The sequence below is a fragment of the Nanorana parkeri genome, unplaced genomic scaffold (assembly GCF_000935625.1).
Source record: "Nanorana parkeri isolate BGI_ZX_2015 unplaced genomic scaffold, ASM93562v1 scaffold44, whole genome shotgun sequence".
Lineage (NCBI taxonomy): Eukaryota > Metazoa > Chordata > Amphibia > Anura > Dicroglossidae > Nanorana > Nanorana parkeri.
Window position 1 is genome coordinate 1,863,071 of NW_017306312.1, and position 27,350 is coordinate 1,890,420.

At 40.9% G+C, this 27,350-nt stretch overlaps 1 protein-coding gene across 2 annotated transcripts in view; it reads right to left on the reverse strand.

Annotated features, from left to right (window-relative positions):
• Window positions 1-23,542, reverse strand: part of LOC108800631 (mitogen-activated protein kinase kinase kinase MLT) — a 120,836-nt gene extending 97,294 nt beyond the window's left edge. For both annotated transcript variants that reach the window (XM_018572621.1, XM_018572627.1), the window contains exons 1-2: window positions 23,352-23,542; window positions 3,307-3,394 (exon numbers count right to left, since the gene is read on the reverse strand). In XM_018572621.1, coding sequence (XP_018428123.1) covers window positions 3,307-3,394; window positions 23,352-23,510 — 247 coding nt within the window. In that variant the 5' untranslated portion in view covers window positions 23,511-23,542. The remainder of the gene's footprint in view (window positions 1-3,306; window positions 3,395-23,351) is intronic.
• Between the last annotated feature and the right edge of the window lie 3,808 nt (window positions 23,543-27,350).

Sequence of the window (27,350 nt, forward strand, 5' to 3'; positions counted from 1 at the left end):
GTGTCACACTGGAACAAATGAAGGCCTCCTGGGCCTTCATATTGGTCCTTTAATGCAGACTTTGTCAACCAAGGTGCTGTGGCACACAGGTGTACCTTCTATATATCTGGCTTCCTCAGGAGTGCCTCAAGATTTTGTGGCAGTAGGATTGTGATAATGAAGGGGGGAATGAAGACTAATGTGAAGGGGGCTCCAGATGTAAAGGGGGGCTACTGATGCAAAGGGTGACTGATGTGAAGGGAGGGAAGTCTTGATTTAAAGGGGGCACTACGATGTGAAGGGGGACCCATTTTTTTGTGTGTTCTTGCAGGGGATCCCCCTTAAAATCTGACATTTTAGACTGGGGTTCCTCGAGATTTTGTATAGTTTTAAAGGGTGCCCTGACTAAATAAAACTTACTATCAGACAGACTTGACAGAGTCAGGTTCAACTTTCAAAGGAAATATTGAGATTTGTTTTTTTCAATACATCATATGGCACACACACGGCTTATGGTGCCGACGTCATTGGTGGGTTGACACACAAAATGTAGAGAAATTGCAGAGGAATGCACTGATGATGTCCGCTTTTAAGATGGAGGCATGGTTTTATGGTAGGGGGTGCAGAGGAAATTAGATAATCGCAGTGGGTGAGGCAAGCAATAATAGGTTATATGAATTTAGCTTTGCATATTGATTCCTGTAATGCTGGCACTTTCATATAAGTAGCAAGGCGGAGGTCTGCTTTTATACTTTGGTATTAACATTAATTGCTGATTATAAGGGCCAGAGCTGAAATTTAAAATAAAAAATTGCTCTGGCACACAAAAAAATCTATAAAAAATAATTCAAGGCAACTGGACTTGCTGTATTTTTTCTTGAAGACGTTTCACTGGTCATCCAACCAGCTTTCTCAATTCAGAATGACTTGCACATTTCTGAATTGAGAAAGCTGGTTGGATGACCAGTGAAACGTCTTCAAGAAAAAATACGGCAAGTCCAGTTGCTTTGACTGATTTTTTACAGATATACCATGACCTGGATGAATGAGAACCTTCACAGACATCTGGCACATAAAGGGTGTTGGAGCTGCAGTGGTTTATAATACCTCTACATTTTGTCTATTGCTTTATTGAATTATCTCCATGGTCACAGCGGCATAGACTTTCTATTATCATATAAATAACAGAAGAATTCATTCCTTCTATTCAGGGCAGAAAATACAAACTGAGAACTTGAGAATCCTTTCTTAATCGTAAGAAAAGGCTTGAAAATGATATTTATATATGCGAATAGGGGAGCTCACGGAGTACTAATAAGCAGGGGGATTAGGGGAGTTACATTATGTAAACGAATTCTACTCTTTTTGATAATAGCTAAAAGACAAATTAAGCGAATTATAGTTATCTGATGGGTCACTTTTTAATGCTTCATTATGCCGGCTGAGATTATTAATGCAAGAAGCATAACTGTTACCATGAGGAGGATAAGACGCTTCGTACACATGATACTTGTGATATAATCCTTCCTAAGACACAGGGTATAAACGGCTGCAAAAAGGCAATGCGCTAAGTTCTAACAAAACACTGCACAGGCAAAACCAGATAAGCTCTTCAAGGCCACAGACCCACGGTCTTGCACTTATTACAACTAACAAATCTGAAACAGCTGTATGCAGTTGGAAAATTGATCTACATATTAAGCTCTATCTGTGCTAAAAAACAGATATTTTAAGGTGCACAGGGCATAAATGAATGACTAACATGTCTCCATCCACAAATACCCTGGAATTCATAAAAGAGTGTCGTAGATTTGTGTGCTTGTTAGATACCAATACATGAATTGGTCGCATGTAGGCATGGTGGGGGGGCTAGCGATGAGGCTGGATTGTCCATACTGCACAGTTCGTAAATCAAAGGCTCAGCGCTAATGAGCTTCCTGACCAGCCACTGCACCTGTCACACAGACAGACGCAGTTGGTAAGGAGTTTTACTGATGGGTGAATGGAACCTGATGAGGAATCTGAGAGACTAGTTCCCCATTGGGGAACTACCAAGTGACTGACTTTGGCGCAGCACTTTCGAATGCCACAATACTGCCAGAAAAGTGCTGCAAATGCTTAGTTAAATTTCCCAAATTAACTCCATGATTTGATGTGAATAGGAATGCAGTGATATGTCCCTATCGAACAATAGCAAGCCTGATAGAGGTTTGTGAAATTCTGTCCCAAATCTCACTCAGCTGGAATAAGGGTGAACTGTGCTGCAGAGAAAATTATTTAAACGACTTCAGTGCTTTTATTGTGAACTTTGAAGATGACTTGCCCCACAGTGTCAGCAGCTACACAGGTCAATGAGGGCTTGTTTTAAAGAAGATCTTCAGGGAAAACGTTTATTAACCCTTTTTTAAGCACCTTGACAAAAACAAACCCTTTTTTTAAAGCACCTAGACAAAAACAAACAGTGCAGGGGTAGTTCCACTGCAAGGGTTATTAAAAAAATTTAATAACCTTTAAAGCTCATACAGTATATACACAAACATTGCTTAGCAAATAAACATTTAATACAGGGTGAACTTTTGACATTAGATTACCAGAGCACTCTGAGGATTCTAAAGAGTAAGCACAGCACAAGCTGTTTCCTTTCAAACATTCCGCCTTCAATTTAAGCCTCTGAGGGAGGCATATGAGGGAAGGGGATGGGGTAGGGAAGTTAGAGGGATGAGTAACTGCTATTACTAAATTTCAAATTGAGGTACCCAGCGCTATAATCAAAAGGCTTCTAACAACAGGGGGAACAGTAACAACATAAACTGCAAGGAGTATGTAGCTGGGCAAATGCGGTATACTTTTAGATGTATTCAGTATGCATTTGAGATCATTTTAAAGCAAATATGTGAATTACCCATTCAGGACAGAGCAATAGATTTGCTTAATATCCCCAATCTCAAATGCCCATGTAACAAAGCCCTTTAACATGCTAAAAAGGAGTCTAAAGCTCCTCACTTTGGCTATTTATGGGTATACAAATTATTCAGAAATAAGAAAATATGTACAAAACCACTATACATTCCTTTAACAGCAACACAACATAACTATCTGCTTTCATACCCCACGATTTTTAGCCACATTATTTGGTATGCACAGTGATAAAAAAAAAAACACACTTAGGAAAACTTAGTATAAACAGTTTTATCAAAGATAATGAAACATTTCAATCAGCCACTGAACAGATCTACATTTACTACTGTTCTGGACAACACCCCTGTTTCTTTAGTCTCTGGTCTATTTAATTCAACAGCAATATTTGAATAATAAAAATATTCCTACCTGTAACTATACAGTAATTAGGTGGTTCAAGTACAGCTCCATAAAACTGGATGATGTTTCTGTGGCTGAGCATGCTAAGGATTTCTGCCTGCAAAATAAAAGAATATAAAAAGAAGTGTGATGTTATACCCAAATACAAATGTATGATGATATTTGCCTAACCTTAGACCACTTTGAACTGATCTCCAAGAAAGGGTAAACACTTCCACTTTAAGCAACTGCTACGTTATTTTTACATGGTGCTCTTATCTTTTGTTCATCATCTGTGATATAGCCCATCTTTTTCCTTGCAGCTCTACCTGGTACAATAGTATGGAGGGCTTAAAACTTTGGAGAGAAAGAGAAGGAAAATGTCCCCTTACAGATGTTCTAACCTTTCCACTCTACTCAAACAAGGTGTCTTTATCGTTTGTGATTTTGAAATTTTCTATTCCAGTTTGGATTTTCCATCACCTACCATTTGAATCTTACGCTCCAAAGGCAACTTCTGATTGTGCATTTTTTTCATCAGATGTGCAATCTGAATTACCCATGTTTGTGACCAGTTTACAAAATAGTGTTTCTCAACAAAACTCTTTCAAGAGAAAAATAAAGAAACTGCACAAAGCTTAGAGTAAAATACTGTGCAGGCATAACTTCTAACGAGCCTTATTTTTGAGGAGATACTTTCTAGGACATTTTCACACCTACAGTGAGGCCGAATTCACAAAATTTTGACTGAAAGATGGTATTTTTGGCATTTTGCGCAAAGTACTATTTTCGGCAGATATGTTTAGGCGGGCAAAATTTCAGTGTATCCCTACTTTTAACACTCATCCTCCCTGTAACCCTAACACTAACCCTCCCTGTAACCCTAACACTAAACCTCCTGTAACCCTAACACTAATCTTCCCTGTAACCCTAAAAGTTTCCCTCCCTGTAACCTAACACTAACCCCCCTGTAATTCTAACACTTAACCTCCAAGGCCGAATTCACAAAATTTTGACTGAAAGATGGTATTTTTGGCATTTTGCGCAAAGTACTATTTTCGGCAGATATGTTTAGGCGGGCAAAATTTCAGTGTATCCCTACTTTTAACACTCATCCTCCCTGTAACCCTAACACTAACCCTCCCTGTAACCCTAACACTAAACCTCCTGTAACCCTAACACTAATCTTCCCTGTAACCCTAAAAGTTTCCCTCCCTGTAACCTAACACTAACCCCCCTGTAATTCTAACACTTAACCTCCTTGTAACTCTCACAGTAACCCTCCATGTAACCCTAAAACTAACCCCTCCCTGTTACCCTAAAAGTTTCCCTCCCTGTAACCTAACACTAACCCTCCCTGTAATTCTAACGCTTAACCTCCCTGTAACCCTAAACCTAATCCTTCCTGTAACCCAACACTAACCCTCCCTGTATTTCAAACACTTCACCTCCCTGTAACTCTCACAGTAACCATCCCTGTATCCTTCATACTAACCCTCCCTGTACTCTAAGGCCCGGTTCACACCTGGGCATTTTTTAGCGCGTTCCTACACTCTGCAAAACGCTCAAACACCGAAATCACATTATTTCCTATGGGTATGGTTCACACCTGGGCGTATTACAGGTCGTATGAACGCGCTACAAAACGCCCTGAGCCCAAAGAAGTACAGGAGCTTCTTTGGGGCGTATTTGCCGCGCATATCCATTGGGATACAGCCAGGTAGCCCTCGGAAACGCGCATTTGTCGCACAGTTTTTTACTGCGAATTGCGGTAAAAACGCTCGGCACGAAACGCGCGACAAACGCGCATATTCGAAACGCCTAGGTGTGAACCCAGCCTAAAACTAACCCCTTCCTGTAAACTAACACTAGTCCTTACTGTAATTCTAATACTAGCGCTCCCTGTAGCCTAAACCTAACCCTCCCTGTAATTTTAACACTAACACTCCTTGTAACACTAACACTATCTTAACCTTATGTAAACTTAATTCCTTGTTGACATATTTGCCTCTCCCACACTAGGATCCTCTACGCCACAGACCAGTGTTTCCTGCATTGAAAGATACCAGTGCCAAAGCACCTGCACCAGAATTCACTGATTAGGTAAAAACAAATGTAATTTGTAAAATTGCTGCAATGTGCAAATTAATCTCCCTACTAAACGGAAAACAGTTTGTGCCTCGTGCAACCTTTAAAAGTTTTCCAATAAAACGAGCACATTATATAATCAGATATTGCCCTGTTGTTTGCCCGGATTGTGAAGCTTTCACAGAGATACAAGCAGAGGCTGAAGAAGAGGAAATTATCTAACAAACCAGTGCTATGTTACATGTACATTAGCAACTTTGTGTGTGCATTTTCCATATCACCATGAATCAAACCCCAGGTGTCAGATGCTTCACGCCAGCTTTTAGAATCACTTCTAAAGTGCAGTGTATCCAAGGTGGCAGTGCTTTTCTGTGACCTCTCTCTTCCCATAGTTTATGTAGTTAGAAAAACCATTTCCTTTGATTGCAATCCTTCAAAACAGCAAAGTTGCTTTTTCTGATTTATGTCAGATCTTTTACTTTGTCTTTGATGTCACTGAAGAGGAGAAATGAGAGCTGCTAAGGCTCGGTTCACAAAACTACTTTAACATTTGTTGTCAGGATTGCACTTATGTTCTTCAAAGCTAGATATTGTCTCCTTTTATTGGGATTTTTTGCTTTCTACTGCAGGTGGAGCTTGCTAAAGAGGCTGGTTGATAATTATGTTACTTGTTGCCCCCCCAAAAAAAGTTGTGCAACAGCACAAAAGGCATAAAACAGTCATGGGGGCTTCAAGGAGCCGCACAGAACAACAATTATCGAAATATTGGTGGGCTAAAGTTTCCATTGTGCGTAAATTATCCAAAACTTACATAGATGTCTATTGATGCGACAATTCTAACTCAACAAGCTGTGTTCCTCAAATAAAAAGAATATAAGGGTGAGTACAAAAACTATATTTTCTAGGTCATACATTGGGGGGACACAGATGGTGATCCATAGACCATTAGTCCAGTGGGACGTTAACAAGCAGTGTCCAATTGAGAATTTAACAAAACACACCAAGCAACAAAAAAACAAATTTAACCAAAGAGGTAAGTGACAGACATCCTTCCTCCTCTTCCTTCTAAAAGTTGTGGGGTCAGGTTACTAGATGGAGCCGTTTCCTTAGTTGCTTTTTCCTTGAACCCAACGTCCACTCCTTGCAGATGACATTTATCAAGGACACTATGGGGAGTCTATATAAAACAGTTGCACAGCCATTCACTCTGCGAATATCTGACTTGTACATTCACACCGCACTATAGCCACTAGAGGATGCCAAGGAACATAGGTAATTCCTATGCTCCTCAGCTCCGTCTGGTGACCATAAGGCATTGCAAACATTTTATAAATACACCCCTAGGTGCATGACTATGCCTATACTATGCATGTTTAGGTGTCTTTGCTCCAGGTGCTCCAGTGACCTCCTACAATGCACATCCAAAGCGGCTTTCTATAGCATGAAAGCTGTAAAGCCATTACACTGTCAGGGAAGAATGAGACTTGCTCAGTGTCCTCTGGAAAGCTAGACAATTAAAACACATTCAAACAATGCAAACAATATATTTTAGCGTATGTAATTCCCACAATATTTTCGTCTTTATTTGTCTATACTTTTGATGTTATTCTAGTATAGTTTATGTTTTATTGTAATGTCTATTTGAAAATAATAAAATAATTTGTGGGAAAAAAACAAAAAACAATGCAAACACTATATACGGTATGTGTTTATGAGTGTATATGAGAGGTACTCAATAGGGAAGCACCGAAATTTCTGCCGAAAATGGAACTATTACCAAAATGCAGATAGTACAAAAACGGCTGAAAATACGCTGCATCCCCTGCTTCTGGGTGGCGGCTGCAAGCTTTGCTCTGTGTCCTCTCCGATCCATGCTGCTCTTCCCGTGTTGGCAGGGGATGCGGGGATCGGAGGGGACACAGAGGGACACCCTTCAAATAATAAATAAAAATAAGATAATTTTAAAAAGGTTGGAAAAACCCTTTTGGGGTCGGCCTGAAATTGTGGTTTCAGTCTACAAATTTAATTTCAGTGTATCCCTAATACTCAACCTGCAAGAACTACAAATGTAAGTCTGATTTTTGGTCCCAAGTTCATTACACACGTATACATACGCACACAAGATTAGATTGGTGCTTGTGGTGGGTATTGATAACATAAGTGAACAATGTCACTGACATTGTTCACCAGCATTACACAGAAGAATGCAGGGGGCGTGACTCAACTAGGGCTGCAACAACTAATCGACATAATCGATTATAATCGATTATTGAAAAAGTTGTCAACTTTTTAAATAATCGATTAATCGGCTTCTGATTGGTTGGCCCTGTTCAACACAGACTTTCAGAAATATTTGCATTCTGAGAGTGGGAAGCTAACAATGCTCTCTGGAGACTCAAATTAATTAATGGAAGTTGTTTACTAGAACCCAATGGTAGTAGCACTTGCATGGGTATGTTGGTTTAAACATACTGTTGTCAAGGTTTACTTTAATAGCAATAGTGACCAGGCATTTTTTCACATTCATAAATCACATTTGCTGGCAGCCATCGTACAGATGTACTAAATTTAGAACAAAGACATTGGATTTCCACATATTCAAAATTCAGGAAGGATTTGCCAAAACGTACTGCAATGCAGTTGGGTCTGAGACACTGAAATAGAGTCCCTTGGAACATCATCCCCCTCAGATCTTAACTTACAAATGCTATTAACTTCAAATGCCTGACATCAGAGACTGTAAGATAATCTTAGTTTTTCATGAGAAAAATAGAAATCTCTGGAAAAAAACTTCCCACCCGATAGCCATAATCGGCATCCTGAACCAATGACAAACCTTAACAAACTTTTTTTATGTCCATAAGTAAGAGCCCTAAAACCTGCGAGCACTCCCTTGTTGAATGAGCCTGATGGTGTCTATGCTAAGTCAAGCAGTTGTCAGAGGACATTATTTGTGTCACAAGTATTATCTACTTAGAGGAAAAGTAAGAAGCTCAGAATTCCATGCAGAACTGCAACATTTCTTAGACTGAAGAGATTCGCTTGTTTATAAAAAGATCTGATGAGATCTTACCAGTGGGGTCACTAGACCCTCACCAGCCCACCAGAATCATGTGGGACAGCTTTTGTGAGGGGAATCAGATTTACTGTGAGGTGCTACCAGGCACCTCCATCACCGAAGCCAATCAGCAATATAAGAGGTAGTTTGTGTTATACCATAATGGTTTCCTAGCAATAATAAAATATCAGGATTAGGACTGAGCCTTAGAAGAAACCAATTTTCAAAAGAAATAATGATATAGACATGTTATTAAACATTTTCAAATACTCAATAAACTATTCACAGTGTTATATATCAGGGGTGTGGAATTCGTATCGCCCGACGCCCGGGACGTGTAGTTCCGGGCGCCGGGCAAGTGGTTTTCTCACTGTTTTAGCCCTGCTACGGACAAGTAGCAGGGCTGGTTTTACTTTTATTAAACGAGCGCCTAGAGCGGCGCTGCGAAAAGTTTTTAAAAAAATTAGTAAAAAAAAAAGTAATAAATAGTTAAAAATGTAACGAAATAAAAATGTAAAAAATAAAAAGGCGATAAAGTAAAAACAATAAAACAAATGAAAACATTTTTACAAAGTTAAAGGAGAACTATGGGGTTAAGGCTTTTCTACATAGTTCTCCTTAGGGTAAGGGGAGGACACAAACTAGCGTCCTCCCATCACCCTAAGCTCAGTATACCGCGAGCTGTAGCTCGCGGTATATTGAGACGCCGCAACTGAAGCGGATCCAGACAATTATGTCTGGATCCGCCCAGGTGCGTGACTGACAGCTGGCTCTGCCTATCTAGAGGCAGAGCCAGCTGTACCTGCCCCCTCCCCCATCCGTTCCGCCAGTCAACGCTGGCGGATCGGAGCAGGGAGGGGGGAATCCAGCCCCTCCCCTGTCACGGCAGAGAGCCGTGACAGGATCGGGAGGTGAGCAAACGCCGTTATGTGTTCGCTCACTTCCCGATCTACTGAGCCGACCTGTGACAGTCTCATTGTCACAGGTCGGCTAGAACTATGAGGTGAGTGAAAAGCACTCACCTAATAGTTCTCCTTTAAGTGTTCAAGAGCAGCTGTTGTTAAAGTGTTTAACCTCCCTGGCGGTATGATTTTTAATTTTTTTTATGTCGTTAGTCTTTGTCGTTTTTGTTTATATCCCGCCGGTTCCTGCAACGCGTACGCTCGCAAGGGGATGGAACCCGGAAGCCGGCATTGGCCGCAGAACACAACGCGGCTCGAGGGACAAGGTAAGTAAATGCTATGCGGCTTTCCCGAGCGTAGCTCGGGGTTACCGCTTATAGTATGGAAAAGTAACACCGACCTACACTCGGGAATACCGCCAGGGAGGTTAAAGACTGGACTGTCAGACGAAAATCTGGGTCTGAACGTGCCAATTGTGGCCCCCAGCGACTAGTCAATCTTAGGGCAGAACGGAGAGTGGCAAGACTGGTACAAGACAACAGAAGGGCAAGAGTACACTGTCAGATTCCTCGCATCACCTTTCAACATCTTAAAAAAAAATTAGTAAAAAAAAAAAGTAATAAATAGTTAAAAATGTAACTAAATAAAAATGTAAAAAATAAAAAGGCAATAAAGTAAAAACAATAAAACAAATGAAAACATTTTTACAAAGTTAAAGGAGAACTATGGGGTTAAGGCTTTTCTACATAGTTCTCCTATCATTGATACTTACAATGAGGCCAATTTACTATAGGAGTTGAGAATGTTTAATTTTTCCAATTAAATAATTATCCAATCATGTGCAGAGGAAAAAAAATAAAAATAAATTTGCTTTCTACCTGGCTGGATAATTGAAGTTCATCGCTACTTCTTTTAAAGGTGTTCATTTGGCATTTTCAAAATTTTCAATACAAAAACAATATGGTTAAAAAAAAAACGAAAACAAGCACCACGCAGGTTGCAACTGAAACAATATACAAAAAGTGTCCATTTATTGCAACGCCATGTCATCAGAACAAGTGCTTTGGGGGCCACACTGGGTCCCTTCATCAGGCTCAGCAATGACCACTCAGGGATCATTGCTGAGCCTGATAAAGGGGACCCTACATGGCCCTGAAAGTGCTTGTTCTGATAACATTTCAATAAATAGACACCTTTTGATTTGAAATGATTTTGGTGTGCTGGCGACATCTTTCTACAGTAATTGTCTAGCGGCGCCATCCGCAGTCCCTATGAGCACCCAACCTGCAATTGGGGATTTCCGGTAAGGAGTGCGACAAGGCAACTATTCTCTGAAACAATAAACAGACAAACATGCACACCACACACATACACACAGCCATCCACAACAAGACATTACCCTTCAGGTCAGTGCAACATTGCCCGAGAACACCGCTATCTTATCTCAAAAGGTACCAGCTGTACTCAAGCATTACTAGGTGGAACCCCCCCATCCAAGGACCCCACACCTTAGCAAGCCCGAGCTGTATAAATAAGTTTGTATTTAGAGACAACCACATCCAGTAGAGTTATAAGCATCTCAACAGTAGGAAGTTGAGACTTTTTTCAGATGAAACAAAATAGTTTTACGATGATAAAAAAAATAGTAATCAAAGTAAAGTCCTATCCACATAGCGGGAGGTGAACGGTTCCACAATGCCCACCAGCACCACCGATGTGGCGAAAGGGAAGGCAATACTTTACTTAATATTCACTTTTTTCCGTGTGAACATTCTCAACTACTTATTAATGTAACGTATTGACATTTAAGCCCATGGGCTCTCATGAGTAGTTGGGTTCCAATCCAGCAAACAGGGGGACTTCGTTCCTTCCCTAACAGAGTGAAAACAAAAATTTGGCTGGAGTTTCACTTGGATGATTAAGTTGTTTTAAAAGTAAAATCAGATGAAAAAGTCAAAGAGTAACAAAACTCTACAAAGAGATGAACTTAGCTTCATATTTCTGAAACTAACAATAGCTATTACTATATTTAAAATGCTGTAAAAGTGCTTTTGAATCTAGTCCGGATCTCCTCAGCGTTGTCTCAGCATTGTTGGCATTCTAAAATACCAAACCCAAAACATAAAATTCTCACACACTGCAACAAAACGAATAGTCCTCCAACATCTCTATGGTAACCCCTGAAGCCAAACACATGGAAATTGTAACTAATCTTACAGACAGTTTATATCCTGTCAGATTATTTGAAATACGTACACTTTAGAAACATACTCAGTGTCAAATTGAACTCAAAATGATAATTTAGCTGCTGAAAAATACATCCATGCCATACTCTGCAAGTAAATATTTAAGGTATGAAAGCAGCACCACTTAGGTGAGATATATGAAATTAAATATACCATTAGAGTATCATAAGCATATCATTATACTGGCAACACACAGTAATGTGTCTCTTGGTAGGTGAACAGTTTATAAAATGAATACGCGGTGAACATACAAGGCATGTCCAGCAAAATCTTATTTTATATAATATTAATGGGCCATACTTTAAACCTGGAAACACAAAATCAACTTGGTTAAAAAAAAGTAAATTTGCACTTTTTTCGCACTAACACAGTTCCCACTTGGTCATACCTTAAGGAACATAAAAAGATCCCTAACACCGAATTGTTCCGATTCATACAATTACAACACTTGTGTCTTTAATGAAGAAAAGGAGGACCCAGAATGTTCCACTCACGTGTTTCGAACGTATTTGTCTCCATTCACCAGATGGACCCAAACTGGTATCCACTCTATACTCCAAACTCAATTCCTTGACGCATCTCAACATGCATACCTACCCTGCTAGATGGATGGAGGATCTTAATCTCACTTGGTCCATTGACGATTGGGAACGGGTGTGGATAAATATTTCTAAGTGCTCTCTTAATGTAACAAATAAGGAGGTAGCTTATAAAGTGGTGGACTGTTGGTATATGGTTCCTACCCGTTTAGCTAAAATATTTCCAACCTCGTCCAACACATGCTTCGGTGGGTGCACCCTCCCTGGAGACATGTTACACACTTGGTGGACCTACCCATTTGCCTCACACTTTTGGACTAGGATCTACCATCTATTATCATGTCTATTTCATAAACATGTCCCTAAGGATCCCACACATGCCCTGTTACATGACACCATACCTGGCTTACATACTTCCCAAGGCTCTTTGGCACACCAAATATTCCTTGCAGCCAAATTGACAATAGCAGGCAATTGGAAGAATCAGTTCATCCCCTACTGAGAATTTACACAAAGATTGGATAACATTATGCTTAATGAAAGATTGTCCTGTATATTGACTGATACTAATACCAAATTTCTAAATGTCTGGGAACCCTGGATTTTGCACCACCATCCTAACCTAGATAAGAATATTCTTAACCATTTATGAGGGATCCCTTTGGTTCCAATGGGTGAGAAGGACACCCCCAAAACATTGCTTGCAGACCCTTTGTAATAACCTCCGGTTACCATTAATACTACTTAAGCATATATTGCAATGTATACGTGATATTTTGCTACCACATTATTGTGTGTAAAATACCTGTTTATTTTATACTGAAAATCAATAAACATTTTGTTACAAAAAAAAGTAAATGTGTCACCTATGGACTCCCCATTTCACTGCATTCACCAATGGGTAGATACCTGCAGTCCCACTCCTGAGATCTGTCCGGTGGCACACAGACACCTCTTCAAAACAGTCCTGGCCAGCCTTTGCCCCCGACAGTCATACATACTGCCATCCCACTTCATTCATATGGATAATCGATCGTACTAAAAAAGGAGCCATCCATATAAATGAATGGGAACTGGGGCCCACACATGCAGGGCCTGGCCAGGGCTTTTTTTTTTGAAGAAAAGGCTGTGCGCCATCGGGCAGATCTCAGGAGCGGGGCTGCTTAACCACTGGGAATTCTTTATGGGTGAGTTCATAAAGGATGCAAAGGAGTCTGTATGTAAACAATTTGCAGAGCCGTTCACCCAGCGAACCTCTGTGAACGTTTGCTCTGTGTGAATAGGGGCAAAAAAAGAACACACAGTATACAGCATTTTCTTTTCAGGTTGAATATAATGTAATACCGCATAATGGCCACTAGATAGAGCCAATGAGCATAGAAAATAAGTATTAATTTCATATGCTCCTCAGCTACATCTAGTGGCCATAACGTGGTATTAAATTACATTCTACCTGAAAAGAAAATGTACTTTTTTCCCACTATTCATATAGAACAAATTTTTTGAGATTTTAAGGGTAATAAGCTCTGCAAATTGTTTAGAAACAGACACCTAAAAGTGTAGTCTTCTTTATAGCATTAAGAGACCTAGCTTGCAATCTGGCACCCCAAAACAGTTTGCAGGTGGCTTTGTAAGCCATCAACTATTTCTTCCTTTCATACGAGCTGGCAACTTGAATCACATGTTGGCTTCTTACATCCTAGTCATAAGATTTCCCCATCAGAACGTATAGTTTCCCCAATTTCTTCAGCATACACACAGCCAAATGATGGTGATCTCCTAATGCTACCCCCATAACACAGCACACGTAACTGGGGCATCCACGTGTCAGAGAGTGAAACCTTCATTTTGTCTGGTTGGTGGTCAGTGGGCACACTAATTTGGGGAAAATATCCCACATGCATACTTTTCTTGCCCATATTGGCCTCTAACATCATTTTATTTTAAATAGAGAAGGAATAAAACAATTTCCCATTTTAATGGCTCCACCAAAGGCAGATTCATATCTTTCCCTGGAGGCCGTTGGACAGCACTGGACAGGATGGATCCCTCTGTTAGCCATATGTGGTCGAATGCAATCAGCTGCAACCTCTGTGGATCCATTGGGGCTTGGTTGTTGGGGTACAATCGAGGTGAAGGGAGGGCTGAGCAGGGGACGTTTCCGCCCTCTGCCTTGCCTTGATTTGCATAATCCCTCCCCTTTCACCTATGCTAATCGATTCCACATTACATGTAGCACCATTTTGTCTGGGGGTGGATGCGCATCTGATTGGGAGGGGTATTTATAGCTAGGGGGGCTACTTTGCGGTTGTGCACATCCAAGGGAGTAATGGGAGCCCATGTCAGGTATGTGCTGTATGCTGATTGCAACTTCTTTAAACTAAGTCTATCTATATATGACTAGTGTGTTTTCAGTTTGCTTTTTAATTACTTTAACAAATGTGGATGTGCCTCCATAGCTCCAGTCCATCTCCTTGTTTCTACTGGTCCACAGTAAGCCATTGTAAATATGAAATGCCTTCCTTTTGTGTTCGCTGTGCTTGGCATGGAATTAATTAATTGCTGTGACTTACTCTGATATAACAGCTTGTAGGAACTTCCTCCTGAAGAAGCCATGTATGGCGACACGCATTGAGGAAATATCAATGTGCCAACTACCACTTTAGTGCTATCTCATCATGACATTGTGCGACTCAAACTGCATTTAAGTCATTGTGGAATCAGTGCTCAAATATTGGAAACTATACAGTGGTACATCGGTTCACGAACTTAATTAGTTACGCCATTCTGGTCGCAAACCGATTTGGTCGTGAACCGAATCAAATTTGGATCTCGACTAGAGGAAGCCATGACCATGTGTCAGAGCAGGGAAAATGGCTGCGGTTGTGTTCGTCAACCGAAGCTTGAGTTCGCGAACAGAGGCAAAATTTTGCTGAACTTCCTGTTCGCGAACCGAATTGTTCGTGAACAGAAGCGTTCGTGAACCACTGGCATACGAGGTACCACTGTATTTGCCATATGTACTTCATGGTTGACTTTGTAATGTTTTAGCTACCATGTTTTAATTATATTATAATACAATTCATTTTGTAAATTATTATCTGATAAAATGTATTTTGTTTTGATTGAAGGCATTGTTTGCATACCTTAAAAGCCCCCACCAGGCTATATGCCTGTTTTATTGTGTTTGTACTTTTTTAGCTATGGGGTGTGGTATCATGGAATTCCTCTGTTGAACAGGGCACACGGATAACTGGAAGTCATTAAAGGTAATTATTACAAACACCACTAGATACCTGCATTGTGTGCCACAGCCTGTTCACTACTTTTATGGTGCAGCCATGTTTACTTTAAGGCCCTGGGCTTGAACTGTCTGTAGAGGACAGAAAAGTAAATGTTAGCTGGAAACGTCCGGCGACATTTTGGATCAGAGACAATATCTAATATCAAGCTGCACTTTCCAACAGTGAAGTAATGGTCTCTTAACATTCCCGTCTTTGAGAAGCTGAGACTTGCTCTTAAAGCCTAGTAACGCTATTTTTACCCCCAGCAGAACATACTATCCATTTCAGTTTTGCTTGTTTTCTTTTGTAATTCACGCTGTTCACACAGCGCCTGCTCAGGTGACCTTTCCTGTAACCTTACAGCAAGACCACTTTTTCAAATGGTGTCTGAAAAGCCTCCAAGACACAAGTCATTACACAACCATGGCAACATGCTGGATAAGGTCATAAGACTAAAAAAGTATTTTTCCTCACTTGTATTCAGAACTTGACACACACACAAAGTGTTGTCCACATTAGTCGTATTCAATATCAAGAGAACCTGCCACCTATACATACTGTATATGTAAACAGATATCATATCAAGGAATGTGTGCTCAAATTTTACTCTAGGTAGGATTTTATTAAAGAGCAACTCTAGTCAATAAGCAAAATCAATGAACTGCAAATGCTATTTAGGATACATGTGCACAATGAAAAGGGTCCACCGAAATTCCCTTTCAGTTTTAAATTTAGGAAGCTGCTCCTAATGTTTTTATAGGGAACTAAAAGGTTTCTATGTAGGTTGACCATATTTTCTTGAGCCAAAAATGGGATATTGGGATGGCAAAAACGGGATGGTTTTAATATTCCGTATTCATGAAAAAGTAAGTTGATAACAAAAGTTTTATGATAATACAGCAGTGTACAGCATAAAGCTTTGGACAAAATTAGTTATTATGCTGTTTTGAATCTGGAAGCAACGAGCCTCCAAATCCAAAACTGCACACTGAAAAGAAAAAAAAAGAGTGGCGGCCATATTGACCGCATGCATGCATAGAAACAATGGGCGCCACCATCTTGGTGCACCCAAGAGGGTGGTGTGTCTTCTTATGTAATGTCAGACGACGCACAAAGATGGCGGCGCCCATACAACAAAATACTATATGCCCGAATATATATAGTAATTTGTATATCGGGTATATAGTATTTCGAATTCGAATGAACTGTCGAATTGTCAGAAATTTGTTGATTTAGCAGTTCGTCCGAAACCAAATGCACATCACAACAATCAACAATTATTCTTCAGTGACAGAACTCATACAATGCAGCGCATTCTTTCTGCACCTTTCCCCCATCCAGTGATATGCGGTACCTTCTGTGCTAGGTGAGGCATTCCCCCAGCCCTGCCTCCAGCCCGCTGAAGGCCCACCCGCATCCGGTCACCAAGCTATGTGTGGACGAGGGAGGGATGAGGAAGGGAGGAGACAGGGAGGAGTCCCCCTGTCCCTCACTTGCTCATCACTGGTGAGGCATCGAGATCGATGTCCTCACTGGTTTTTTTCTTTTTTGGCGCTTTGCTATTGGTCCAAACCATCCGCAGAGCTCAAGCCTCTAACAGAGTAGAGGCTGTTGCAGCTCTTGCCTCACTATGTTAGGTTACACAAGCAGTGGGGAAGCCCGCTGCTGTGTAACCTAACTTAGCTGTCAAAAGCCAGATGCATCGCCGCCTGTAATGAACAGGCAGCACTCCCTCCATGACAGGTTACAAAGCGGGGAGGCTTTCCTTGCTGTGTAACCTGTTAGAAGCCGATCTGAATGGAGAAAAAGCTGTCAGCTTCAGACTTGAAGCTGACAGCTTTTTCCTCCATAATACTAGGTGAGGCTCTGGCCATGAGATATGTGCATTTAATGTATTTTAGGCTGGTTAATTACCTGTAAAAGCCTCCCTTGTGTAGACATCCATAAGCCCTGAGGCCGCTGCTGGGTGTCACCCATCTTAGATGTGATGTCAGCATCCCCAGCAGACTCACAGCTGTCACTCAAGTCACACTCTATAGTAATCTCCTTTGCTCCACCCCTGGCTGCTACATAAAAGAATATCTAGGGAGGAGGGAGGCAGAACAGCTAGCCCAGCACAGAGAGCCATTCCCAAAATGGATGGGGCTATAATGTGCAAGGAAGGATGTGGCTGTGCTAGGTAAATTACTACTTCTAAAGTAATCAGATTTGCTAGCAAGTTCAGTAGCACATTTCAAGAAAATAAACATTTCTTATGGAAAGGAAAAATGCTGTAAATAAAAGTTTAAAATACTTCTTCTCCTTCTGGTGCTTGTACCACTTTTTGAGGCCACCATTGCCCCATGCACCAGGCTATTCTTTGGGGAGGGTTTAGGCCTATAAATAAAAGGGAACATGGTCTAGTAGTAGCAAATAACAGGGCCTGCATATTCATGGCCCAACACACAAGCTTCATATGTGGGGCTAGGGCCATATAAGGGAGAGGTCTATACATAAAAAGAAAAAAAACAAGTGGGGAAGGAATGAATGTATTGTAATTCATTTCTCTATTAAGGCTAATAAATGGTTAATGCCTATCAGCCAAAGTACAAATAGAATGTGCAATTTATTGGCTTCTCAGTTTATCCAGAACATAAACTCCTAAGATTTAATAACAACACTGCCACATTACATGTACCATCTGTGTCTTTGCTACCAATTTCCTGTGGCACCCAGGGCTAGCATATTTGCACAGTTAGGCTGTAATCACAAGTGAGTTAAAAAAACATTTCAGTTTATTGAAAAGAAACCAGCAAATGTAGTACTAACCCATTGTGACAAAACATTTTCAGATTTCTGCCTTCTATAGACTGATGGAAGGTGAAATCTGTTTGCTATGAGTTACTGTATTTTATGTACAGTATTAGCTTTAGCAACCCCTTACCCCTAGGAGGCGGATGAGGACGCCAAGACAGCGTGGTGGGCTAGCATTACAAACCTCATGGAAACCTTGAGTCTTTGTGTCATTCTAGAATGTTTAAAGTGTTAATTACAGACAATAAACTCGAGGAGAGCGGGATAGAACAGAGGATACCCAAAAAACAGCAAAAACACAACTGCAGTTAGCAGCAGTCAATACAGAGTTAAGGAGCTTTAAGCAGAGACAGGCAATCTGTACTCTTCATATTGGGGACAAGTAGACATGATTACCCTGCAATTTAGCAGGACACTTCTTTTCCAGATGCTCCAGCATGGTAGAACCAAACTCTTCTCAGACCTCAGACCCTTTCCGCTGTTCTAACAGAGGCACTCCCCAGGCAACAGGCCAAGGAGGCACCTACATCCTGGTAACAGCCCAGGGTATAAGGATTCTCTGTCCTGGCAGGAGCCCAGGAGGCAAAACACCATTCTGGAAGGTCATACCAAATATTTATATCCAACCCCAGCATATACTACTGGAAATAATTTCACCTACTGATTGGCCAGGGAGACATTCATAACTCAGCAATATGGTTTCTTATTACACTATCTGCTGTGGAACACTCCCCTGCAACAGGAATAAGCAAACAATACCATGAGCTTAGGGAAAACCCAACAAAAGCTGCACTATAACAATTCAAACTCAGGTTAAGTAAAGTCTAGCAGCATCACTAGATTTAGGCTAGGGACACTACTGCTAATACCATGGTCCCTACACCAAGAATGATTGGAGATAAATCTTCCCAATCCAAATAGTCTATCGCGGAAACAGCAATCCTCACCCAGGACTGACTGTGGCGTTTGCATGGTTTTCTGCAACATTCAAAAACTACACCTATAACCTCCTGAGGTACTTTTTATATCAGAGAAATCCAAATAAATGAAACTCAGGAGGCCTTGCTTGCTTTTAACAGGTCATTTAAGAGAAGCTTAGGCTTTTTTTTCCTCTTTATTGCCACTTTACTGACTCTGGTTACTATAGGTTACTGCATTTGACACATAATTGTTTTCTCCTCGTTTCACTGAAACAAGCTCACAAGTGCACGTAATAACCGGACATTATATAACATTACTAGCAATTTTTCCCATCATAGTAGCGTTCTCCTTTATATAAATTCAAGTGGTTCCTCAAGGTAGAAGTGAAATATGGGAACTCTCTTTATCTTTGACAGCTGGTCTCTGACAGTATACATTCAGTGGCCACTTAATAAGGTACACCTATGTGCACATGGTCATCCAGCTACACAATGGCACTCAGATGAAGCTCAGCTGGTATTAAAGCTGAATTCTAGGCAGGTGAAAAGGCACATATTTATGCAGCTCTGTAATAATTAATACCTCATTAAATACAGTATATTTACATGCGAGTGGTGTAAGTATCTGAATGTGACTTGGAATCAGCACCTTGCAGTCTTCTGTATAGTTTGTACAGCAAAACTCAGAGACGAGGAGGGAGTAAGGGAAATAACACAGGGAACCAGTAAGGTGTGCTGCAGTGAGAGCAGCAATGCTGATAGGACTAGAGAGCAGGGTGTCCTCACTGAGATGAGCTAATCAGTGTGCTACTTCTCTTTTCACAGGCTGTGCTGTGCAGCAGAGTTGTATAACTCTTGGTATCTGTGTATTTAGCTGTTTGCCTGGTTTTAGCTTTAAAGGACATGATGTACGCCAAGACAACATCCCTCACACCATTACACAAGACTGGATGGAAACAATGTGCATGTTGGTGGCTTTGTAGCAAATATTAAGGTTAGTATCCTTGAGAGACAAGTTAAATTACCATGCCTCCTGTTGGAATGGTTAAAAGGTAGCTCGTAGATTGAAGCCAACACCAAAGATTGGTGAAAACTTGGAAACAAATGTCGACTATGCGGGCTCAGAGTGGCAAATGGACAATTCAAAAAATGTATTGTATATGCATAAAAAGCCAATATGTTTTGGGGTCATTGATAAGCTAATGTACCAAATAAAGTGGCCATTGAGTATAAAATTAAATTTTTATTTTTAGGTTTCAGATACAGCTAGCAAAACCTCAGCTATCCCACAGTGCTTACACGGAACATGGAAGCGCTCAGCATTCGACGTCCTACTACAAATAGATGACCCAGCATATACTGCACTCTGCATGGTAGTCACAACAAATCCATCAATGATGTGCACTTAAGCCTTCATGTGTGACACATGCTGTCATGCTGCACATGAGAGAATAATATAAGGACTTTATAGAGCTCATTTGAGAACAACAGGCCCTGAGCCTTCCAGGCAATTCTATAGGGAGTAACGTGATGTAAACTAAACAGAATACATCACCTGAACTACCTTACCATGCCTTGTAAAGGCCTTGTGTGCCTGTGTATAGGCCTCATGTCACAGCTGCCCCCCAGGAGACTTGTATCTGAAAATTGGTGTGGTAATATTCAAGCAGCAAGAGGGATTCAGAAAGCACAGATGCACAGAGTGAAAGAGAGGCAGAGAGATCCTTAGATTGAAGGCCCTCAGGTTCAGCTTCCTCTCCAGCAAGGAGAACACTGAGTAGCACAGAGGTGATATCATCAAATCACCATTAAATTTCATAAGACTAGCACTGAGAGGCAGCAGTGCCTTAATACAGCTATGGGGCTGTAGGTACAGGACTTCGTAGGCCCATTCACATACCAGGAAATGCACCAATATCTTTGCAGAGGAATTCAGGACAAAAGGTAGATTTTCAAGGTACTGCTTAGGCTAAATTAAACAATTCTAGATGTTTCCTGTGTCAGAGCAAATATTCATCTTTTTAGTTCAGGTCCACCCCAAGAGCAAACATCTCTGTATTAAATAAGGCTGATTTTAAAAGTACACGGTCTTCCAACACAAAGCTGGCATGCTCTCTAAGGTTTAATTTGCATAAAATAGCTACAGTGGGTTGCTTGTTAAAGTCATGGAAATGGGAAATATCTCATATTTTCTGCAGGCATGAATAGTTTTATTTATATATTTGTATTATTTGCAGCTATTCTATTAGACACACTATAGGCCATGTTTAATAAGGCAAAGTTCAATTATCATAAAATCTCTGAATGAATCTTACTGTTCTGATACTCAAATTCACACATTGTCACTGGTTTGCACAGTTATCGCAAACATCTGAATGTGTTTGTGGTCAGGCCTATATATGGTATATATATATAAAACTGGAGCCAACAGAGACAGACTCATCTCACTTCACTCATAAACTGTAAATAGGGATGATATAAAACTGTGTGATGTGCACTTTACATAATTAGGAGTCTTGCACACTCAGATGCCAAAAGGGGGCGCTTGTGATGTTAGCGTGCTCCCGCAATACTCTCAGTAAACACAAGCAATTAATAAATGTTTGCTTCAAGCTACGTTACTTGACCATAACCTGCACTGACCACAGCCAAATTGACCAGCAATGGTCCCCAGCAGCCCCTCCTTCTACAGAGAGGTCATTTGAAAATGGGTAGAATGCAGCCTGCAGCTACAAGGGTGATGTCATCCAATGCCTGAATGCAAAGCCTTGAAGTTCAAATTCCCTATATCACATTATTTGCCTGTAACATATAGTACCTGTTATACTTTATTTAAATTTCTAATTATATTTAACACAACAAAAATGTTGCCACTGCCATTTTCCTAGACTGTTTTACACATCTTATGACTTCACTTCTTAGTGAGACTGTCTTCATTTTTATTGCCAACTTGTTTCACTCTTCAGTTGCTCAGTTTGTGATCTTGAAGTTGTCACTTCTTAGAGGGTTCTCTTATTGACCTTGTTTGCTTACCTCAAACGACACTCGTAAACTTCTGCCATCGACCGCTGATTATACTCATGTCAATTCTCCTACCTTCTGCTTGGGCGCAATCTACCCCCAGTTGGTGTAGGCAATTTATGTAATATTAGAGTCATTGCAATTTATGAGGGCAGGGGATAGCTGTAGCTGAAAGAGAGCTTGGTGTCCCCAGTATCAGACTAGGGTCTTACATTTCCCTTCAAACACCATACTAGTTCTGACAGCTGGTTTCTGTTTTGCTGGGGGTCACATGCTCCCAAGATACCAGCCTGTATGATGGGTGTGCCAGGCTGATGCTTTTAGATGGCGAGTGGATTAGGTAGTTTGCGTTAAAACAGTGGTGTCCACTCCAGTCCTTGAAGGCCGCATAAAGGCCAGGATTGTTGTCTATTAAAGAAATTCTACAAATGTGTGTGGATTCTGGCTCTCGGGGACGCGAGTTGGACCCCTCTGCATTTAAAAGAGACAGGCTGCACTGGGTTCAGCAAAATGGCCAGTGTTTGCACATTTTTGGTAATTATCAACATCAAAATCCATGGCAGCTGGTCAACTCAGCCTTTCTCAACAAGGGTGCAGTGTTACCCTGAGGCGCCTTCTGGCTTTGCCAGGAATGCCTTCAAAAAAAAAAAAGGGGGGGGGGGCTCTGATGTGAAGGGGGTGCTGATTTAAAGAGAGAGGGAATCTTTTGATGTGAAAGCGGGAAATACTGATGTGAAGGGGGCTCATGATGTAAAATGGGGGACTTCACGTCGTCCACACTTTTAATGATTTATTTATTACAGGTATTTATATAGCGCCGACAAATTACGCAGCGCTGTACATAGAGCACATTTACATCAGTCCCTGCCCTCTAGGAGCTTACAATCTAAAGTCCTTTTCTCACATGCATACATATTTTGTTTTATTTTTACGTGGAGCCCCCCTTACGTGAAGCCCCCCTGTCTGGGATATGGGTTTGGTATTGATTCTGTGAAGGGGGAACCACACATTGTTTTATACATTTTTTCATTTTAGGCTGCCTCAAGAGTTTGCATACTTTTAAAAGGTGCCATGACTGAAAATAAGGTGGAGAAACACTGGGCTAACTTATCTCTAGTGATCAGACCATTTAAAAGTTGTGAATAATGTCAAAACTTGTAAACATTGGTATGGGTGAATGTGCTGTATCACTTTAATTTCTAAGGGAAACAAACTTCTTCTTACCTCTTTTTCTATTTTCAGAAGTTTCTTCACCGCCACTTCTTTTTCTTGAGGCAACCATTGTGCTCTGTATACACTGCCGAAGCTTCCCCCTCCACAGCTTTCATAAAACTGCAGGTCGTTAAACTTAATTTGGACAAACGAAGCGGTTAAGGACGACATCTCATAATGACAAAGGGTAGTTCCAAAATGCAACCTGGAATGCAAAACATAGTCATTTCAGTGTGCAAGCCAATATGAACTGTACCTTATAGAGAAAGCTAGAACATAGTTTATCTTGTGATTAGCAGATCAGGAAAAAATGAATACTGAAAACATTTTCAAAATAACTGGAACTAAAAACTCTTGTTACTCTGACTCTAGAGCTGGGATTACATATAGGTTAGTATTTTAAATGACATCATGGAAACTAGACGAGTTAATAAACTTACAGTTAATATCTCTTCAGACAAAAGTTGATTTTTTTTCAGCCCTGTTGGAGAAAATCCCATGATCTGGCTCCTATGGGACACATCACTGTATAATGTTCTCCTTGGTCCCGTACAATGGTACAATCATCTGGCTTTCCCACAGTTCTGCTATAGTTAAGTTCTGACGAATGGCCAGCACACTTTCAACTGTCAGCTTGCATAGCTGTTCTGGAATCCTAGGCACGCCATAGCCCTGCGTTGTGCTCACTTCACATTATATGAACATTCTCGCTGATTAACAGCATCATAGCTGTGACAAACAGGTCACAATCAGTGACTTACAGGGGTCCTTGGGGCCACTGAAACACCTGAGAGGCCCTGCTTGCCATTCTTAACATACCTGTACTTTTATTTACATGAGTTTACATAATAATGCTAAGCACAAGGTGCACACCCCCATGAGCTCTGATTCCCAGAATGGGCCTTACGTTTCTAGCAGATGACTGGGTCATGTTCCCGTTCTTTTTTTAGATGTAGAAAATAATGTCTGTCTGCACCATTTATCACTGTGTGACAATTTCACAACTACCATTACAACACGCACTAGAAAATTTACAATTCAGATGCACACCTAGTCTGCCCAAGTTACGCACTTGTTCCTGGACCTCCCCTACATTGTAATAGCTGATGGCACGGCCTATGTAGCAAGGAATGCTCCCATTGCATTTTAATAAGGGAACAGCACTGCTCAGCTACACAAGGGGAGGAATGACCACACAGGAACTAAAATCCTGATGATGAACCAGTACGTGCTAGAGGTGTAATGTGTATCTATCACTATAAATATGTCTTATGTTCATTACAAATAGTAATAGGTAGTAGGGTTTTTCTCCTTATTTCAGGATAGTAAATGTGGTAATGATTTGGGGAATAAGAAATAAAACCATTATTTTTGGGATTTGTGACAGGAACAGAACATTTTGGGTTTGAGCGATACAATTTAAACTTAAAGGATATCTATGGTCAAAAACTAAAAATAAATATGTTTTTCTATACTGACTTTCAAGAATCCATGGTCACTGGATGTCACGGCCCGTGTGTAGCTTGGATGGGGTGAGTAGGATCTCAGCTGCGGAAGCTAGGAATTCCTGGAGAGGACTCTATACGGCGCTCAGTCACGAACCCCAGGCGTCACTCTCAACCATATGCGGAGAGTTTGGGGTTCTTGCATCATGAGCCGTAGTAGAGAAAAAATAGGAATTGGTATGGAGACGGAGGTCTCAGACCCTGAGCCTGGATGGAATCACGAGGTGCCTCTTCAAGTGCGGATGTTTAAGCACAGCTGAACTAATGCGGTGGTTGGCAAACAGGTATAATCCCCCACAAATCCCAGTACTTATAGATAAAGGCAGTCCACAGATACACACATGAAAAGGTGCTCCTATAAGCTAAGCGGTAGGCAGTCCTATAAGCATACACTTAGTACTGAGGGGAAATATAGGTAGTCCGTATATGTGGAAACCCTCTAGGTTTTAAAGTACTTGCGCTTTCGGTGTGGATTAGTAGTAACAGGAGTCACTTCTGTCAGCAGTAGGGTAGTCCTCAGTGTAGTCCAGGCCAGCAGTCTCCTCTTAGAATGAAGTTCCAGGGTGTTTGGGGCATGAGAAACCCAATAGTGAACACCCTGCATCGTTCGGGTTCAGTTTAAATAGGCCGCGGCCGTGACGTCACTCGGCCGCGGCGCACTTACGCGTTCCAGCGTGGAGCGCACGTTACGTTCCCCGATGGAGGAGGGACCCCTGTGCGGCTTCTCCCTCTGCCGCGTTGCACGCTGGAACGCACACGTGACGCGGCACGGCCGGTAGGAACGTCACACTGGATTACTGTCTAATAAAGCCACACACATGTGTTGCCATGTGAATAAATGTTAAACCTAGAGTCATGTACCGTAGGTACTCCACAATGATCCTAGTTTCTGAAGGCATTTTTACTAGGCATCAAACTTATTTTTGGGCACATTACATGACTTCACTGGGGCCTTTTAATGTAGAATTGTAGCATGTAACCACATGGCTATACACCTAGTAAAAATTCAACCCTGTTCCTTGGTTAGGACACTAACTGCATGGAGTTTATCTGTTCTACAGGATATGCATTATTACAATATATGAGGAGAAGACAGGCTGAGTTGTTCTCGCCTGTGTAATCCTAAATGTGAGTTTAGGTGCACCCAAAACTAGGGATGCACCGATACTTTTCGAGTACCAGTGCAGATACTTGCCATTTTCATGAGAACTACCAGGGTTGCAGCGGTTGCAGCTGGGACCTGGCACTCCACCACTGTCCTGAAATCATTAGTCTGTATTGTTTTAGAAAAACTGTCACATGACAATAAACAAAAATGTATCAGTACTCATACTTGTAAGTACTCGGCAAGTACCAGTACTCGAACTGGTATCTGTGCATCCCTTTATTTATAGTTATAAAAACAAAATCGTACATTAAAACAGAGATGTACAAATCCCAGGAGCTCCGTGTGCTCCTTACAAATGACAGCTGCCTCCTAACTTTTGAATTTTTCTCTAGTGTAGTCTTGGAGCTCAAAAGTATCGGTACATGTACTTGTACCGAGTACTGTACTTGGTATCTGTGCAACCCTACCCAAAATACTAGCTTATCAACAGATAGGCTGAAGTATACTTATAGACTCCAAATCACAACTTTTATTCATTTAACTGAAGGCTGGACAAATGATTATGGAATTTAGGAGCAAGTCTTTCCAATCTAGGAACCAGTGGGATTTTTCAGGAGTCAGCTCCATTGACAACAACTACAGAAAACCTCAACGGTTGTAATTTTTAAGCATTATTGGCTACCTGGCTCCTGGACTTGCCCAGCTCCGATTTAACCCGATGTACATATTACTACAGTACTGACTCTCCTAAATGTAGAAACCCTTCTGGGATTAGAGGGCTAACATTTCAAGGCAAAATATGCCAGGCTATATTCTTTTTGTCACTATCTGATGTCCATGCTCAAACAAGGGTAAATAGTGTTTCCTTCGTTTGTGCTGTCAAAGGCACTGTGCTAAGTGTGTTTATGTAAAGGGTTGTTATTCCAGATCTCAGATCTGCAGACAGGAATAGAAGAGGCTTAAGCCTTCCCATAAGAACAATCATCAGAAGGCAGACAGTCCCAAAAGCATCGTACCTTCACTAAACTGATATTGTTCAGCTATATTAGCACTGCATACAACATAACAATTTAGTGTGAATGCAACATTGAAAAAAATATTGAACTGTAGCAAAAGTAAAAGGAAGCATTACAATAGTCTATTTTCCAGTGCGGTGATCTTTGGTTTGTTTTTTTCTGTTACAATTTTAGCGAGTACCATAACCAGTACAAATTATTGATTGGGATATAGTAGCTCAAAAACAGGTTAGGTACCTTACTGTCATTTTACAATTTACCACTTGTCCACTTTTTTAAAAGTGGGCACATCTAGTAGCTATACAACACATAAAAGATCTGCAATACCAATAGAAAAATGCTATTATGGTTCCTGAGCTCATAAAAACAAAGGGGATGGTTG